Source organism: Delphinapterus leucas, chromosome 16, assembly GCF_059928025.1.
Source record: "Delphinapterus leucas isolate spDelLeu-1000000601 "Yukka" chromosome 16, BTC_Dleu_Yukka2, whole genome shotgun sequence".
Lineage (NCBI taxonomy): Eukaryota > Metazoa > Chordata > Mammalia > Artiodactyla > Monodontidae > Delphinapterus > Delphinapterus leucas.
This window is the reverse complement of record NC_143144.1, coordinates 29,258,506-29,277,284: the sequence shown is the minus strand read 5'-3', so window position 1 is coordinate 29,277,284 and position 18,779 is coordinate 29,258,506. Positions and strand designations below refer to the sequence as shown.

At 46.9% G+C, this 18,779-nt stretch overlaps 1 protein-coding gene across 1 annotated transcript in view; it reads left to right on the top strand.

The window, feature by feature from the left end:
* The window catches only part of DUSP29 (dual specificity phosphatase 29), a 36,815-nt gene that overhangs the window by 8,502 nt on the left and 9,534 nt on the right, over positions 1–18,779 (top strand). Inside the window, exon 2 of the mRNA XM_022591045.3 lies at positions 4,571–4,804. Coding sequence (XP_022446753.2) covers positions 4,571–4,804 — 234 coding nt within the window. The remainder of the gene's footprint in view (positions 1–4,570; positions 4,805–18,779) is intronic.

Sequence of the window (18,779 nt, the reverse complement as noted above, 5' to 3'; positions counted from 1 at the left end):
GTTTGGGAACAAATTGTTTGTGAGGTGTTCCAGGAAGCAGGTAACTCCATGACCAGCACAAAGACCAGAAAACAGCCTCAATCAGGGAAATACAGGCGCTTGTGTGAGGAAGCCTTTTGTGTAAGGGAGCTGTCCACTTATACCGCAGTGATCTCAGCTGAGGCATGTGACAGGACAAGGATAGCCTCTGTTACAGCTGCCTACTGACTTAAAATTTTAAAATCAGCAGATTTCCCACAAAACTCTGGCTTTCTGACTTTTCATAAAACCATCCGACCATCTGGGCTTGCATTCCCACATGGAATGGCAAGCTGCCACCCCCTTCAGTGGGGGCATTTGCTCTCTACTCTGCCACAGTCCCCACCACTCCCTGATGCCTCCTACCTGAGGCCAATAGTTAGGTTCTTGCTTGTTTGTTTTATTCTTTAACACCCAATGCACTTAACTCCTCTATGTTACCTGCCTGGCCCGTCCAGGAAGGAGCCTGAGTCTGCTATCCTTTGAGGAAGAGGCAGGCTGCTGCTGCACATATAGGCCATATAGCCTTCAAGTTGGCATTTGGTTTCCTGGGACCAAACCTTTAAATATGAAGCTGTAACAGGAACCTGGAGGCCTCTCTTGACAACCTGCCCAGCTCTCATTATGACATTTAGCCTGTGATTGATATTGTATGTGTCATCAAGACCTTGGCAGTTAATCTCTAGGTCGAATCTATGGAAACCAAACAGAACAGATTTGTCTTCCCCTTCCATTTTGGCTGTGATCTGGGAAACAGACACTCCCGGCCCTTCTGAGATTCAAAGATCTGGGAGCCATGCAGAGAGGGATGCACACAAGCCGCCTTCAGGATTTGGAAAGATTACAGGTCTGTGGTTTCTGGACGGCTCTGTGCTTTGTTCTCGTACCCCATCCAATCTGCATGCTGGAGGATAATAGATCCCAGAGCTCCCTCTGCGTGCCAAGCCGCTCTGGGTAGACCACACCACTTCCTCTTCTGTCTGGAAATCCAGCCGAGGCTTTCAGCACGGAGATGGGGATGGGGATGGGGATGGCTCCTTCCACAGTATAATGAAGGAGGGCCAGCCTCCGCAAGGGTGAGGTCAGCTTCAGTAATACAAGGAGGCGGGCAGAAGGTTCAGCATGCAGTTACTCCAGTGTCTCCCTAAAATCCCTTCTTCTGAAGCCTCCTTTGGTGGCAGGCAGGGTTCAAAATGGCCCAAACCTCCAAATTTAGGTAAATGGTGCCTAGCTTTGACTCCCTTGGAAACAAGAAGAGCTGGTGCCATAGACGGGCAGAACTCCAGACTTCTCAAAGTCAAGGCGCCTCAGGCCTGCAGCGGGGAGGGCATGGCCACTCTCAGGAGACTGAGGTGTCTGGACTGGCTCTGCTGCAGAAGTTTCAGGCCATCCCTTAAAATAACACCTCCTTCGGTGACTGGAAATGCCAGCCGCCAGGTCCCAGAGTGAAGTTCGGGTCTGAGCAAGTCCCTGCTGCAGGGGGCTGTCCATCCTGTACTCTGTTCCTCGCTCACCTTCCCCCGCCTCCAAATTAGCCCAAGACTCCGTCCTGCCTCATCAACTCCAACTGAGCCCCTAGCACAGGCCCCCCCAGTCTTACCCGTTCACCCCGAGTCACTCCTTCCGTTCATTCACTAGGCCATCCCCTCATTCACCTTCTGAGCACCTCTTATGTGTCAGACACCGAGGCTGAAAACAACATGAAAGAGCATCTTCAAGGAGCCTTGGAATAAGGCTGTCCAGCCCTTCCCTCGTCCCAGTCCCACACCCTTACTCTGGGCTAAATACCTGGGTCTGCACGTCAATGAGAAGATGGAAAGCATATTGAGCACCCTTCCTACCCTTCTCTTGGCTCAACAGCTCCTTGACTCTTTTTCTTTTTTTTTGGCTGCATTGGGTCTTAGTTGTGGCACGCAGGATCTTCATTGAGGTATGCGGGCTCTCGGTTAAGGCGCGTGGGCTTCTCTGTAGGTGTGGCTCGCAGGCTCCAGGGCACGTGGGCTCTGTAGTTTGCGGCACGCGGGCTCTCTAGTTGAGGTGCACGAGCTCGGTAGTCATGGCGTGCGGGCTTAGTTGCCCCGCGGGATGTGGGATCTTAGTTCCCCGATCAGGGATCGAACCCGTGTCCCCCGCATTGAAAGGCAGATTCTTTACCACTGGACCACCAGGGTTATCCCAGCTCCTTGACTCTTGAACCACATTCTTGGGCAATTATTATCAAACTTTAGTGAGCAACAGACTCACTTGGGAGCTTGTTAAAATACAGACTCCTAGGCCCCACTCTGGCCTAGGGCGCAACCCCAGGAATCTGTATTTTTAGCAAGTGCCAGATGATTCTGTGGGAGGTGGTCTTTAGATCATGCTTTGGCAGACTCCAAAGAAGGGTGGCCTCTGTAGCCCATGGCCCCCCCACACCTCAACTCAGGATTCTGCAGCAGAAAGTCACAGATCCAGGCTTCCCCCCAAACACTGCTAGCCAGTGATCCTTTAATTCACCTACTGTGAACTTGGGAGAATCAAATTTCCCAGAGCGGTGGTTTCAGCATTTTCCTGTTCTTTTTTAGAAAATGTAATGGACAATTTCAAACACAAAGAGGAACAGTATGACCTTGCAGCCATCATCTTTGGCAAATCCTGCCTCATCACACCTCCACCTATACCCCTCTCTCCGACACAATATATTATTGTATTTTCCAATAGTATTATTTTTGAAGCAAATCCCAGACATTATATCATTTCACCTGTGAACATTTTACTACGTATTTCCAAAAGATAAGGCCCTGAGGTATAATTTAACTGTCTTCTGAATCTCCTGCAAATTGGTTGCTAGATCTAGACTCTGAGGACTCTGTTCAAAGATCCAGGTCTTCCTTTGGCGAGGCTCCTTTCGTGGTAGTGGTGGTGTGTTCCTCCATCAGAAGGCCTGTAACGTCTGACGTCTCTTATGCTGCCAGCAGTCAGTGCTCAGTGCCTACATCCATTAGCTCATCGGGTGTTGTAAAATGGTGCTTCCTTCCTTCTTTACTGAAGTTCTTCTATAAAAGAAAATTTCCCTCATCTACCCAGTAGTACATTTGCATCCAAAAGGAATGACAAATGCTAGATTCCTTCATTTCACTGGCCTGTCTTCATAATGAGCTGACTCTCTAGCATCTTCCAAAAGTGAATAATTGTTTTCAGTATCATTATGATTTAAATGTTTGATGTGTTTCTACTAACTGCAGTTATTTTTATTATTCATGCTCAAATTGTCCCATTTTTGATAAGTGGGAGCCTCTTCAAGATGTGTTCTGGGTCTTCGATAGGATCCTAATGGTCTTTGAAGCTACTGGGGCTTTTTTACATTCTTCAAGTCCCTGGCCTGCCCCTCCCCACCCTGCATCCTCCACCCCAACCCCTACCCTCTGGGCAATTTTTTTTTTTTTCTCAGAAGACTCAGACCATGTGTTATAAGCATCGTCAATTTACAGTTTTCCTCATCTTCAAAATGGAGATAATCATGGTGCCTGTTTCTTAGGGTCGTTAAGAAGATTAAATGAGTTAATAATTGCAAAGCACTTGGAACAGTGCCTAGCACACAGTAAGTGCTACATAAGTATTTGTTACATAAATGAGTAACGTTCCCTCCCCATCACTCACCTGCACTCACGTTTCTCAGTCACTCCACCCTTTCCCCCTTCCCTCCAGTCTCCCAGCAGGGCGAGTATAACCTCCCTTCCCAGGCTGCCTGAGTGTATCGGTCACTCAGCTCACGGAACACATGGTGCCCAGTTCCTCAATGAATTCACTTCTTTGGGGACAATGGAAACTCTTCACCCATATTCCACCTGCAGAGCCTGACAAGCTCTGCAAATACACGTTCCAATCTGCAGACACAGCTTTCTAGCTTGGAACGTCTCTTCCAAACCCCTGGTAAGCTAGCACAACTGCCAGCCTCCTAGTGTGAGAGCAGCCAGCGTTGACTTCCACTTCCTAACAAGTTGACAAACCCTCACGCAGCCAAGTTTCCTTCCACCCCAAGACTTCCGAAGCCCCGGAATGTGTGTGGCTGCCCAGACCACACAGGCTCTGGATTTCCAGGTGTGCCCTTTCCACTGGATGACAGCTCTCTGCAGACGCTGAATACCACAGGCCTGGAATGGCAGGGACCTCCTGGGCCTTCTTATTCAGGTTCTAAATGGCCTGAGCCAGCAGACTCCGGTCACATAAAGGAAAGAACAGGCACCAAAAAGGGGGGTAAATCTAAAAGAAAGGTGGCAGAGGACAGGCAGCCTACAGGGATTTCTTAGACCTGAAGCCTGTTTGTGTCTGCAGCAAATGCCCACGTCAGAGGGTGCCCAGCATGCTTGCTTTGCAGGAGACTGGAATCTTGGGGAAGTGTTGTTTAACTGCTATCATGGCCTTCCCTATTGACCTCTGTGGCCTGGGAAGAGGAAGCAGGAGCATAACAGGCTGGGGAAATGCCAGCTTATATACCCTCCTCTTTTTTTGTAAAGCCCATTCCCTACCTCTGTCCCTGCTAAACGCAATCCTGACCCTCTTTCATGACCAGCTGCAGAAAGGAAAGAAAATCCCCTGGCTCCAAAATGACATCCAGAGAACCGAAGACAAGCCTCAAGAATGCTTACCCGTCTGCCAAGAAGCTGCTGCCGAAGGTGGAGGAGGAGGGGGAGGCTGAGGATTACTGTACCCCTGGAGCCTTTGAGCTGGAGCGTCTCTTCTGGAAGGGCAGTCCCCAGTACACGCATGTCAACGAGGTCTGGCCCAAGCTCTACATCGGCGATGAGTAAGTGACGAGGCCCAGCCTCACCTTTGGTAGCCAGCCCTCCCCAGGGCACAGCCCTCGCCACCTTCCTGCCATGAGCTCTTGCTTTTTAGGTTGGTTCTGAGAGAACTCTATTAGCTAGGGCTGGGTTTATCTTCCTATCACAGAAAACTCAGAAAAGGGGCTTGGGCTTCCCTGGTGGCGCAGTGGTTGAGAGTCCGCCTGCCGATGCAGGGGACGCGGGTTCGTGCCCCGGTCCGGGAAGATCCCACATGCCGCGGAGAGGCTGGGCCCGTGGGCCATGGCCGCTGAGCCTGCGCGTCTGGAGCCTGTGCTCCGCAACGGGAGAGGCCACAGCGGTGAGAGGCCAGCGTACCGCCAAAAAAAAAGAAAAGGGGCTTAAGCAAGATAGAGATTGGTTTCTCTCTCACATAAAAGAAGTGCAGAGGAAGGCGAGCTGGGGCTGGCATAGTGACTCCAGGGTCACCAGGGGCTCAGGCTCCCAGGCTCGGGCTCCACCATCCCCAGGGTGTGGTTTCTTCCTTCACGGTTGCCTCAAGATCTGACACTGCTAGCAGGGAACCTGCCATCAACTGCAGGATCCAGACCACTGGAAGGCTGAAGGCAAGGAAGAGGAAAAGGACATCTTCCCGAAGGGAAGTCCCACCCAAGACTTCCCCTGCCCTTAGCTGCAAGGGAAGCTGGGAAATGTAGTCTTTTATTTTAGATGGGGATAAGACCAGCAAGAATAAAGTCAGTTCTCAGGTGGGTGGCATAAAAGCACATCACCATATGTGTCAGGAAGCACGGTAGACCTAGCAAAGTTGAGGTCACTGTCCCCTCTAGATTTTTATAGTCACCATTCCCCACTCTTCAAACAATTAGGAAGTGCCTACTGTAAATAATAATAATAATTGTACTTATTCTTTATTGAATACTATGTGCCAGGCACTGTGCTAAGCATCTTGCATGCATGACCTCACTTTATTTTCACTACAGCCCAATGAGAGGTCATCTAATTACTCCCATTTTAAAGACAAGGAAACTGAGGCACAGAGCAGTTAAGTAACTGGCCCAAGGTCCACAGCTCAGTAAATGGCTGAGAGCTGGGATTCAAATGCCGTTTGGTCTAACCCAGAAGCTTTCATCCTGACCAGCACTCCTGCTCCTCCCGCCATCCCCCAAGATTCCAGCTCATGGCTCATCTCTCTGAGATGGTGCAGGACCACTGCATCTGTGATTTTTAATAAACACCTTGCTGCTTAAAAACCTAGAGATAACTGTCTAGTCATGGGAAATCAGGGGCAGAAGCCCTTTTCTTTTTTTTTTCTTAATATTTTTAAATGGAAAAAGTTACAAAAATTATATGCCCTTTTACACTAAATTAAACTAAATAGAGGGTTATAAAAAACTGCATAATCTCCCTTTGTCCTCTCTTAACTCTGCCCTGAGTAACCAGCATTAAGCTCACTTTATGTATGTTATTGCAAACATAAGGAAATATATGCATACATTTAAAGGATTTTTTTTTTTGTGTGTGTGGTACGCAGGCCTCTCACTGTTGTGGCCTCTCCCGTTGCGGAGCACAGGCTCCGGACGCGCAGGCTCAGCGGCCATGGCTCACGGGCCCAGCCGCTCCGCGGCATGTGGGATCTTCCCGGACCGGGGCACGAACCCGTGTCCCCTGCATCGGCAGGTGGACTCTCAACCACTGCGCCACCAGGGAAGCCCAGGATTTTTATTTCTTTTAAATAATTTTTAGCAGAAAAAAGGAATTATACTCTTCTGTACTTTCAATATTCCTTAGTATAGCTGTACCATAATTTATCCAATCATTTCTCAGTTATGAACATTGGGAAATGTGGGTTCCCCTAAATAGGGACTCTATTGTTTACTTTTTAAAAAACAATAGCTTTATTGAGATATAACTTGCATTCCATAAAATTCACCCTTTTAGAGTGTACAATTCAGTGGTTTTATTATATTTACAGAGCTGTACAACCACCAGCTAATTTCAAAGCATTTCCATCACCTCAGAAGGAAACCCTGAACCCATTAAGTAATCACTCTCAATTCCCCATATTCCCCCAGCCTTAGGCAGCCAACAATCTGCTGTTTCTATGTATTTACCTATCCTGGACATTTCATATAAATGGAATAATAATAAATGGCCAATTGTGACTGGCTTCTTACACTTAGCATACTGTTTTCAAGGTTCATCCAAGCTGTAGTGTGTATCAGTGTTTTATTCTTCTTTATTGCCAAATAATCTCTGTACTATTTTTGCAACTTTTCTGTAAGTCTAAAATTAGTTCAAAATAAAAAAGGCATGCATACACTTTGACCTCAAATATCGCTTTCAGAAATGTGACTTACAGAAATAAGAGTACCAATACACAAGGAAATATGTACAATGTTTATCATTGTTTGAAGTAGCAAAAAAGGGGGGGAAATCTGAATCTCTTATCTTTTAATAATAAAATATTACATAAACGTAGTAACTATATTGTTTTCCTATTTTAAAAGTAATGTAAACTCATTATATAAATATAGACCTCTTAGCTTCCCTATTTGTAACAGGTTAACAAGAGAACCTTCCTCATAGGATTGTATGGATTGAGATAATATATGTCAAATATTAGTGCAGTGCCTAGTACAGAGTAAGCACTGAAAAAGTTTAGCTATAATAATAAAATAGTGATTAATGTAAGGAAGAAAACTTTTAAATATCTCAAAACAATCACCCAAGTCCACCACGCCAAGCCATGCCTACTAAGACTGCAGTACATTTCCTCCTACACTTTCTACATGATACATTTGGTTTTAAATTCTTTTTATATAGTTGTGACAATATTGATTATTCATTTTATCTTGTCTCTTTTCCACATAGCGTCATTCATAAACTTTTCTCTTATTATATACTTCTCATATATTTCATTATAATATAATAGTAACTATAATTATATATGTATTATATCAGATGGATAGAAGATCATTTATTTAACCACTTTCCCTACTATTGGACATATCGGTCACTTTCACGTTCTCACTTTTATAAATAATGCTGCAGTGGACATCTTTATTCATAAACTTATTTTTAATATTTAGGATTATTTCCTGAGATCTGACCCCACAAATGGTATAAATAGGGGAAGGAGGATTAAGATTTAAAGATTTACACTGTCTCTGTGTCTTTCTCTGTGCTGTTCCCTTTGCCTAAAATGCCCTTCCCTTCACCTCATCTCCGTGTCCAGATTCTATGCATTCTTCAAAGTCCACTCAAGTCACTTCTGCCATGAAGTTAGCTTTCCCAATCCCCATGGTGAGAAGTAAGTTTTTTCTCTCTGTATATTACATACTAGATTTACCTTCCCTACAGGTTATAATAGTAACAATAGCCAAATTATATTGGATTCTTACCATGTGCCGTGCCCTGTGCTAGGCATCATTGAAACCCCCTAACAACTCTATGAAGGAGGTACCATTATCTCTCCCATTTAAAAAATGAGCAAACTGGGACTTCCCTGGTGGCGCAGTGGTTACGAATTTGCCTGCCAATGCAGGGGACACAGGTTTGTGCCCTGGCCCGGGAAGATCCCATATGCTGCGGAGCAGCTAAGCCCCTGCGCCACAACTGCTGAGCAACCCCCGCTCGCCATAACTAGAGAAAGCCCGCACACAGCAACGAAGACCCAGTGCAGCCAAAAATAAATAAATAAAAATAAATTTATAAAAAATGAGCAAACCAAGGCTCATGGAGTTCATCCATTTAGTCAGTCAGTATTTACTGGGCACCTTGCTAGGAGCTTTGGGGGATACAAAGAGGAAACTGAGGTTCAGAGAAATTAAGTGACCAGCCCAAGGGTACACCACCAGGCAGTGGCAGTATATATTCTCAAACCAGGATCAAGAAAATGTGGTCAGTCAGATAAAGAAGCTGTTTTCCAGTTGAGGAGAAGAGATGTGTAGACATGTAACAGGGAATAGAAAGAGAAATAGGTAGTGGGTTGGAAGGAGCATGGGGTTGAGTCTTGGCTCTGCCATTTACCAGTGTGTGATTTTGGACAAGTTATTTTACCTCTCTTCCTCTTCTATGGCAACAGTAACAAGGCTTATCTCACAGGTGAAGATTAAATGAATTAAAACAAGTGAAGTGCTAGAGTAGTAGCTGCCACATAGTAAATGCTCAGTAAGTGCTTGGTATTATGGATCTGAGAAAGCATCATAGGAGTGGTGAGTTCTAAGCTTGGCTTTGGAAGATGGATAGGATTTCAACAGAATTCTAGGCAGAGGGAACAGGGTGAGAAAAGGCATGGAGGTGCGAACAAACAGGGTGATTCATCTGGAACATTGGGGATGAATGCAGTAGAGAATGTGCTTCCAGAGGGTCTGAGATTAAGCCAAGTTTTACTACTGTGTGATCAGCTTAGACTTAGCTGTGCTGTGATGACAGGTATCCCCAACATCTTGTTGGCCTACCAGAACAGTGGTTTACTTCTCCCTCATGTGACATGTCCATGGTCTCTCCACTCGACTCCAGGACTCAGGACTCAGCCCCTCTCTGGGATATTGTCAGGCTCCCGGCAGAGGGAAAAGAGAGACATGGCAAACCACAGACTGACTTGGAAGTGACACAAGACACTGATGCCCACATTTCACTGGCCAAAGCAAGTCCATGCCAAAGCCTCATGACAATGGGGCAGGAAAGTGTAACACACCCCTCCGGATGGGCAGCAAACATTCCAAAGGGTAACAAGGTACCACAACCACAGTCGTCTCCAGGTGCAGAGGCTTTGGGTAGGTCCTTTCACCTTTCTGGGCCTCAAAAGATGGTTACTGAGAGGATTCAAAGAAATATTGGAATGTGAAAGCATTTTGTAAATTATGAAGTAACAGACAAATGCAAATGTTGTTATTATTGCTACTTAGTGAGAAAGAAACCTGGGAAGGTAGGTCAGGGCCAAGGGACTTTATTCAGGAAGCCACTGAGTGTCTGAGCAGGATACAAATGGCCTAGTGTAATAGAGTGACAGACAATAGGGTTTGACGCAATAAGATATGCTTACTTCCTTGACATCTGACCATAAGTTTGCTTCCTTCAAGCAAGGGAATGTCACTGCCCTTTTGATTCAATCCAGCTCTGCCTAATTGAGCCCCCAAACAAACACACATGCACAGTCTAGGCAGGCTCCACAGTCAGTGTGTGTGACCTGCATGCACAGCCCAGGAGAGGACCAAGGTCAGCACCCACCTGACCTTGTCCCCATCTCTGCTCAGGGTCCCTCCTTGACACCCACTTAACAAGGTTAATGAGACTCACAGATGCTTACTGAGAAAGAAGTTAATTCCACCGTCAACGCAACCACACCAAGGTTACAGCCTGGCTGAAAGCAGGCACAGATGCCCGTGTCTCTCCGTCTCTTTGTAAGTATTGGCCAGAGCAGTGAAATGCTCATAGCTGGCTCCTCATGCACGAAGCCTCAGTTTTAATTTGATATTTGCATTTAGGTTGAGTGTTTCCATTCCCTAAAAGCGCCTAAGATCCTTAAAAGCCAAGGATCTGAAAGTTAAGGTGGTTAGGATCCAGGAGTGAGAATGGGTGTCCTGAGGCAGCTAGAGCCACCGGCTGCTCCTGAGGTCTAGACCAACGATGCCTGGGACCTGCTGGGCACCAGACTGACCCCCAAGAAGCAGCTCATTCTTTCCCCACTCCTCTCCCTCAAGCACAGAATGGCTGGGCATCTGCTCTGGAGCCACAACGTCTGGGTCAAATTACTGGTTCCCATGTGGCCTTGGGCAAGTCACTCAAGCTTTCGGAGCTTCAATTTCTTCACCTAGAAGATGTGGATTCAATGGGTTAATACATCTGATTCTCAGCACAGTTCCTGGCACACCCACTGTGTGTGAACTATTAGAAATCAGGCAGCTTCTGGAAATCCAATTCACAGTGTGAGACGGAGGTAGAGAACAGTCACTACACTTTGCCACTCAGCGTCCCTCTGCTAAGGGCAGCCTTGGGACAGAAAACACCCCTGGTCAAATTTCTCCCAGGAGATGCTATCATGAACCCAAGTCCTGGATGGAAGGAAGGAAGTCCCTCTTAATGGGCCTTCTCCAGCCTACTCCCTCCATGGATGCTGTCCTGGCCTTCCAGGGACCCGGGTGGCCTAAGGCCTGAGGGGGCAGTCACATCAAAGCCTTACACGCCTGTGGGTTTCAGAACGTCTAAAGCATTTTCTCAATCTCAGCTTATTCCAAGGGGATCACCAAATGGGATGCCTGGTGACTCCAAGTGTCTGTTGCTTACCAGCCTGAGGAGAGCAGAGATGTCCCCCCCATCCTCCCACCCACTCCACCATCACCACAGCCTGGCGAGAAGAGGCCACCGACAGAGGGATGTGGCTGGTGTGAAATGTGCTGGGTCAGCGGCGGGGGTCAGTGCAGTCCAGGCAGCTACCTTTTGGTGGCCTCGTGGGGAAGTCTTCCTCGCTCAAGGGCTCAAAGCACAGCCACCCTCTCCCACCCATTTCCTACAACTTGGTAGGGGGTCTGAATCTGCAAGTGGGAACCTTGGGGACAGTGTGGAGTAGAGCGAAAGCCCTCCAGCAGGATTCGGGGCAGAGAGTTCAAGCCTCCAGTGTGGGTGGCCATTCCGTGTGGCCTTTGGCAAAACATCTTATTGTTCTGGGACTCAGTTTCTTTATTTGTAAAATAAAGGGATGATTTCTAACGTCCCTTCCAGCTCTAAAGTAAAATTCTTTAAGAAATGTCTTATTAAATAAATTAGGCTTTATTAGGCTCAAGCATGTCCTTGTTTTACTACTTTTAAGTCATACAAATTAGATTCAAATTAGGTTAACCAAGGGTTGCCCTCCAGAGAGCCAGGGACCGGCATTGATGATGAGATAAGAATAATTCATCGCCTCTTATCAATCAGCAGTCCCTAAATGGGTGCTTCAGAAGCGCTTGAGGATGCTTGAAAGCACTAAATTTCTGTAATTTAAATATTCTCACTTTAATCTCATTCATATCTTCCATTTTCTGAGCAAATTCTTTTTTCTTTCTGTCTTGCTTCTCCCCAGTAGTCAGCAGGAGGGGAAATATCCTGGCTACCATCAAAGAGATTGTAAAGTCCCAGGCAGGACAGGCTCCCCATAGTAAGGCTTGGTTGCAACAGGATAATTGAGAAATCTCTCTTCCCTCTCACGATAGAGGCAGCCCTATAAGCCAACACCAAGGCTCTGCGAAGCTGCTCTGCCTCTGCCTGAATGGTGGGAGCCCTATTTTTATTATAGCTACAGTCGCCTCCAAGGTCTGGCTTTTGGGGTCATCGACAGCCAGCAGCCCCTCCCTATAAAGCCTGACTCTTCAAATGCCTGGGCCAGCTCCACTCAGCCTGAGCTCACTTGCCAGGGGCCTCTCCAGCTCACCCTTTCTGCTTTTCTGCTCCCAACCAGACCGACAGCCTCTGAAGCCAGTGGCAGCTCTGGGGCTGGCCTGTAGTCGAAGAGGCTGGAGAGTGAGATGAAGGCAAATCAATGGCTGAGACGGTCCTCAGCTCAAGACAGGACCTCTCACTGGTGCACCTGGACAGCTGCAATCTCTCCCCCCAAAAAAGAAAGAACTAATTCAGCCTTGAGGCACCAAGTAGAGCTAAAACTTGACCTGCTTGTCCAGGGTGGGCAGCAAAAACACAGCCAAGGTTGACAATTTAACATGCTGAATGTCACCTGAAAGAACTAGAAAACCTGGACTCTGAGCCTCCAGGTACCGAAGGCGACTAAGGTACAACTGGGCACCAGTCGTGGGCAAGGTGCCCAGGGTGAGACGCGGTGGTGGCCCTGGCCTGGCTGGGCCTTCTCATGCTGGGTGACAGCTTTTCACCCAGCGATGTCAACCATTTCCTTTCATGCTTAGCCAAATGCCTAGTCTAGTGATTAATACAACACCATTTCTTGAAACCAGGCTTCCCATGCATTGTCTTTCCCCTCTTAGCCTCCATCCTTGGAGGTCTAGAGTCTAGGGGGGTGGGGAAGATGATGGAGAGATTTCTAAGGAGTTAAAAACACCGAGACCACCTTATGTCTTTGCAACAGTCTCTCCTGAGAACTAAGGATAGAACATCAATAAAAATCATGGTATATATTTACCCACTAAGTGAATATATGTTATGTTCATTACTGAAAATTTACAAAGCACAGACAAAAAGAATATTAAAATTCCCTATAATTCTGTTACCCAGAGATAATCACTGATAACATTTTGTCGTGCATCTTCCTATTGTTTGCCCCCCACCCTGGAATTTATCTTTTAACCTTTTAAAGAAACTTGAATATTGCATCACTCAACTTTACAAGAATCTTGTAAGGAAAGTACTGCCAATGTAATTGGTTCTATTTAACAAATAAAGAAAACTGAGGGTCCCAGAGGGTCATTGTTTTGATTCATGCAGCAGTTTAAGCTTACAAACTACACCTGTGAGTCCTGTGTTTTCTGCAGAGCCTCACAGCCAAACAGCTTCATTATCAGCAAGTAACAAGAACACGCAAAAAACCAGACAGCTAGTGAATTTTGCCTTCATATCAGGTGAATTGAGGGAGATCAAAAGCTAGAAATGTGCCTGCTGTTTTAAAATTCACTTGCAAGGAGTAGGTGTGGTCAAGACTCCAGAGAAGGAGAAGGTCACCATCAGGGTCATGCCCACGAACTGATGTGCCACCACAAGTGTCACACGCATCAGAATAAATAAGGTGCCAGATTACAGGATGTGGGCCATGGGCGAACAGGAGTCCATGATTAGGTGCAGGAACTCAGTGGGTCCTCACAGACGTGAGGGTACGGAGAACTGCCCAAGCTTTAGTGGACTTTCGTCAATGCCCAGTGCAGAATCCTGGCAACACGGAAACGGCTGGTTCCCCACTGCAAGACAGCTGGTGGATGGCTTGTACAGATGCGTACTTGCATGTCCCTCCTCCTCTCTGTGACAGCACACATCTGTGGGAAATAGACTTCCGGGCAGGGGCTGAGGTATGTAGGCTAGGAATCAGGAGGGCCCCCAAGAGGTCCGAAAAAGTGGAATGCCAAGAGCTCTGCCCAGGGAGACTACTCTTACTTGCCACTCCTCAACGCTGGTTAAAGCAAGTTTCCTGGAGGAACTCTGAGGGGCTGAAAGGAGGCTGGTCCGGGCCAGAGAAGGAGGAAGGGAGGGAAGGTCTCTGAGGAAGAAAGTCCCTTTCTTGGCCCTCCAACCCAGATTCAGAATCCAGAGCGATGCCAGAGGTTCACAGGCAGGAAGAAGAGCTAAAGAGATCTGGGTCAGAAACAGGGATGTGACAACGTTCTGCAAAAGTAAAACTGTACAGGTCCAACAAATGTGGGAGAAAATGTTCAGCCTCATTGCTAAAATTAATGAAAATGAGACATTTTTTTGGTCTATGAAATTAGAAATGAACAAAAATCGGAATGTTAATTTGAGCAAACTTTCTGGAAGACAATTTAGTAACGAGTATCAACTGTGTTTAAAATGCTCATATCTGTTGACCCAGCAATTCCACTTCAAAAAAATCTCTCCTAAGGACACAGAGATGTGCCCAAAGAAACACAGCAAGTTGTTTGTTTACAGTGTTTCTTATTGTAACACCCATCACTCTGTCTCCAGGAGAGAGACAGACGAGAGAGAGAGAACACAAATGTCCAAAGCTAGGGGCTTCGTGAGGTAAAACTGAGATTTACCTATGGAATGGAATAGTATGCAGCTATTGAAGGCTGTATGTTGACCTAACAAGATGTTTACAGGGATTTCCCTGGTTGCGCAGTGGTTAAGAATCCACCTGCCAATGCAGGGGTCATGCGTTCGAGCCCTGGTCCGGGAAGATCTCACATACTGTGGAGCAACTAAGCCTGTGCGCCACAGCTACTGAGCCTGAGCTCTAGAGCCCGTGAGCCACAACTACTGAGCTTGTGTGCCACAACTACTGAAGCCCGTGCGCCTAGAGCCCGTGCTCTGCAACAAAAGAAGTCTCTGCTCGCCGCAACTAGAGAAAGCCTGCGTGCAGCAACGAAGACCCAACGCAGCCAAAAATAAATAAATAAAATAAACTTTAAAAAATGCTTCCAAAAAAAAAGTTTACAATATATCACCATGCAAAGTTTTGGAAACTGTATATATAGTATTGTATATAGTATTGTAACCCCCACCCCAACCTCTATATAAAATCTATTCATGGAAAAACAACTGGAAGATCTTTTTTTTTTAACATCTTTATTGGAGTATAATTGCTTTACAATGGTGTGTTAGTTTCTGCTTACAACTGGAAGATCTTATATCAAAAGGCAAATAGTCTTTATCTCTAGGGAGTAGAAATACAGGTGTTTTGTGTGTGTGGGGGAGGGAATATGTTTTCCACATTCTGCATAGAACATGTGTTACTTTTGTAATTAAATGACATATTTTAATTCTTTAATATCTTTATTGGAGTGTAATTGCTTTACATTGTTGTGTTAGTTTCTGCTGTATCACAAAGTGAATCAGCTATATGTATACTTATATCCCCATATCCCCTCCCTCTTGCATCTCCCTCCCACCCTCCCTATCCCACCCCTCTAGGTGGTCACAAAGCACCGATCTGATCTCCCTGTGCTATGAGGCTGCTTCCCACTAGCTAACTATTTTACATTTGGTAGTGTATATATGTCCATGGCACTCTCACATCGTCCCAGCTTACCCTCTCCCGCCCCCGTGTCCTCAATAGATTACTTACGCCTAAGGTTTTTCTTAAACAACCAGAAACTGCTGTTTAGGCTCCTGAATCACCTAAATCCTAGAAGTAATTTCTTAACCCTGTTTTTCTTCTGAGCTTTTCTCCTTCAGCAGAGGCACATTTCTTAGTCTTTCCCACATATCTGAGCAGGTGGCCCTGAAAGTTAAGAAAATTAAACAACGCAGCACCAGGCAGCACCCTCCGACCCTACCCCACTCCCAGTGATAGATGAGCTAGGTGTCTGGGCCAACTGGGGATCTGCCTTCAAAACAGCCACTGTCTACTGAGAGTCACTCTGTGTATTTGCAAATCCCCATCCTGCCGTGGATACCACCCAGAGTCCTCAACTGGACTCTAAGTAAGCCAAGCTGGGGGAAATCTCGCGAGGGGTGTGTGAGGATACCACCTCCCCTTCCGGGCCCAGGTAGCCACAGAGCCCGAAAACCTGCAGTGGGCTTCAGGATACCCACCAGGTCTAATCCTCCACATGAGCCCCTTTCTCTCCCTCAGACACAGTCAAAACCAGCTCGGGTGGGGCGGCGCGGTGAATGTAGAGGTGTCATGCAAGAGTCTTGTTGCATATCTACCCTGATCTTTGACCCCCAAAGCAGCAAAGTGCAAACTGTTACTGCCAGTTGATTATGTTGAAACCCAGCTTCAGAACCCAGAGAGACCAGTCTTTATGGTGGGTAGGAACTTCCTGTCAAGGACAGTTAATTTTAATTTTTCCACTGAGCTCAACCTCAAAGTAAGGTTGATTGCTACTCAGCAAGATGGACTGCATTAGTGGAGGCTTTAATTGAGCGCAGATCTATGTCCCCAAAGCATAATGTTTGTTGTATACATACTTTGGGATGAGGAGAAAAATGAAAAACAGACCTTTCTGAGGAAAAATTGAAAGCAGAATGGGTTTCGTAGTCAGGATGGCAGCCCTAAAAGCCAGCTGCGGGGCTTGGTGGAACTCCCCATCTCCCCACGCCTCAGTTCCCATGGGCTGTTTGCACATGTTTCTAAAAGCTCAAGGCCTGTGTTCAGGTCTCCCTCTTCCAAACACTGGACTCCACTGTGGTTCCTCTCATGACCAATAAAAAGCCCCAGGAAAGCAGCGATACACAAGGGGCCCTTGGCCGAGGGACCATGGCTTGTGTTTCTACTGCATGGAGCCTCACCGCTCAGGGTGTTGATCCACGTTGGCATCCAATATGCTCACTTCTGTCCACGTCCTTTTACCAGTGGCCTTGAGATGAGTCCTCAGCTGGAGCGCATTGCCACTTTTAGCCTCCTACTGTTACAGTTCCAGACCCTTGTCACCTCTTTCCTGAGCTATAGAACTGGGCTTTGTGCTGTTGAGGGAGACGTCATCTCGAAGCTCAGATGGGATCACCCTCCTCAAACACCATCAAAAGCTCTCCTTGACGCCCAAATGCAGATCCTGACATCCAAGCACTCCACGGTCAAATCCCACACTCCCTCTCCAGACCTTTCTCATCTCTCCTCTCATATGCTAGGCTCTGGCCAAACCAGTCCCCTCCTCTCTGCCCCCATTCCCAATCCATCAGCAAGTCTGCTGTGACTTACTCCAGCCACCTTCCTCTCTTGGCTGTATTACCGCGACAGCCTCCAACAGAGCTCCTGCTTCTATTTTATGTTCCTCTCCAACCCATCTCCATGCATCAGCCAGACTGATCTTTAAAAAAGTAAACAATGCTCAGCCCTTCCTTAAACTCCTCTGTGGCATATGGCATACCACATTACTTAGAGTAAAATCCAAACTCTTCCCTATGGTCTACAGGGCCCACCGTGAACCAGCCCCCCTTTTCAGCTTCCCCTTGTACCACTACCACCCTTGCCATTACAGCCACACTAGTCTCCCTTCTGTTCTTAGCATCTGCTGTTGCCTCTGCCTGGGGGAAACACTTTCCCTCCAAATCTTCCCCTGCCTAGGCACTTATCACCCCTCAGTCTTAGCTTAAATGCCACCTCCCCGCAGGGGCCTTCCCTGACTACCTTACCAAAAACAGGACCACGGTCACTCTACACAGCTCTTACTGCTATCTGAAATTATTTATCCACTTATTTGCTTTCCCCATCAGAATCTAAGCTTCCCAAGGGACCTTGACTAACCTGCTTATTGCTGCATCATCAGTACCCAGGACAGTGCTCGGCACACAATAGATTCTAAATCATTAAATTGGGGATAAATGATTGGTTACAGGAAATAATAAACATTTCCTGGAAGCCCTTCATTATCTCCAGCCTCCATCCCTTAGGTTGTGCTATTTCTTTAGCTTGGGCATGCCCTTGCCTCCCCCTTCCCCTCCATCACCAAGTGTTGACACTTGTAGTAAGGCAGGCTCAAAGCCCTCTCTCCAATAAAGTATCCCCTGGCCCTTCTAGGCCGAAATAACTCCTGCTTCCTTTGCCCCATGTTCCAAAGCCACCTACTTTAACATGACTTTTACTCTTTGTTCCTGGAAATTCTTGGCTTCCAGAACTTCCTAAAATCAATTCCAGTAACAGACTGCTCAAACAGCTCTCCTCCTCAGAACAGTGCTTTGCCCAAGTAGACAATGATTCACTTATCAAAGCAAAGGTTTTGCACTGTGTTCACCAATCTCTTGAACATCAAGATTAAGAATTTTGCCAGATCCCAATCAAACCGTCACACTGAATGACCCATCTTATTTTTTTTTTCAAGTTTTTGTTTTTTTGGGGGGAGGGCACAACACACTGGCTTGTGGGATCTTAGTTCCTCTGCACAGGGATCGAACCCGTGCCCCCTGCAGTGGAAGGGTGGAGTCCTAACTACTGGACCGTCAGGGAATTCCCTGAATGACCCATCTAAAACCATTCATTCGAGCCCCAACCTCCAAACACTGTAAACATCCAGAGGGTTCAGAGGAGGGGCTGGCTTTAAAGGGTCTCCCCGAGGCTCTATGAAGGTGCCCCTCTCCCTTACATTCAGCTTTGCCTAATGAACAGGTTATTCTGATGGCCTTAGAGGGGATCTGGCAGCTGACAGTCCACTCCCGCGGACCACTGGAGTCTCCAGCACCAAGCTCTTCTGTATTTGGTGAAGGAAAGAATGAATGGACAAAAGAATAGGGCACAGTGGCCAAGGGGTCAGTAAGAGCAGGACCTGGAGTAGGGAAGTCCTTCATTTCAACGACTAGGCCTTAATTTGGAAGCCGGAATCGAGAGCGGAAACCCATGGGCTGCACCAGACTTTCCCCCAG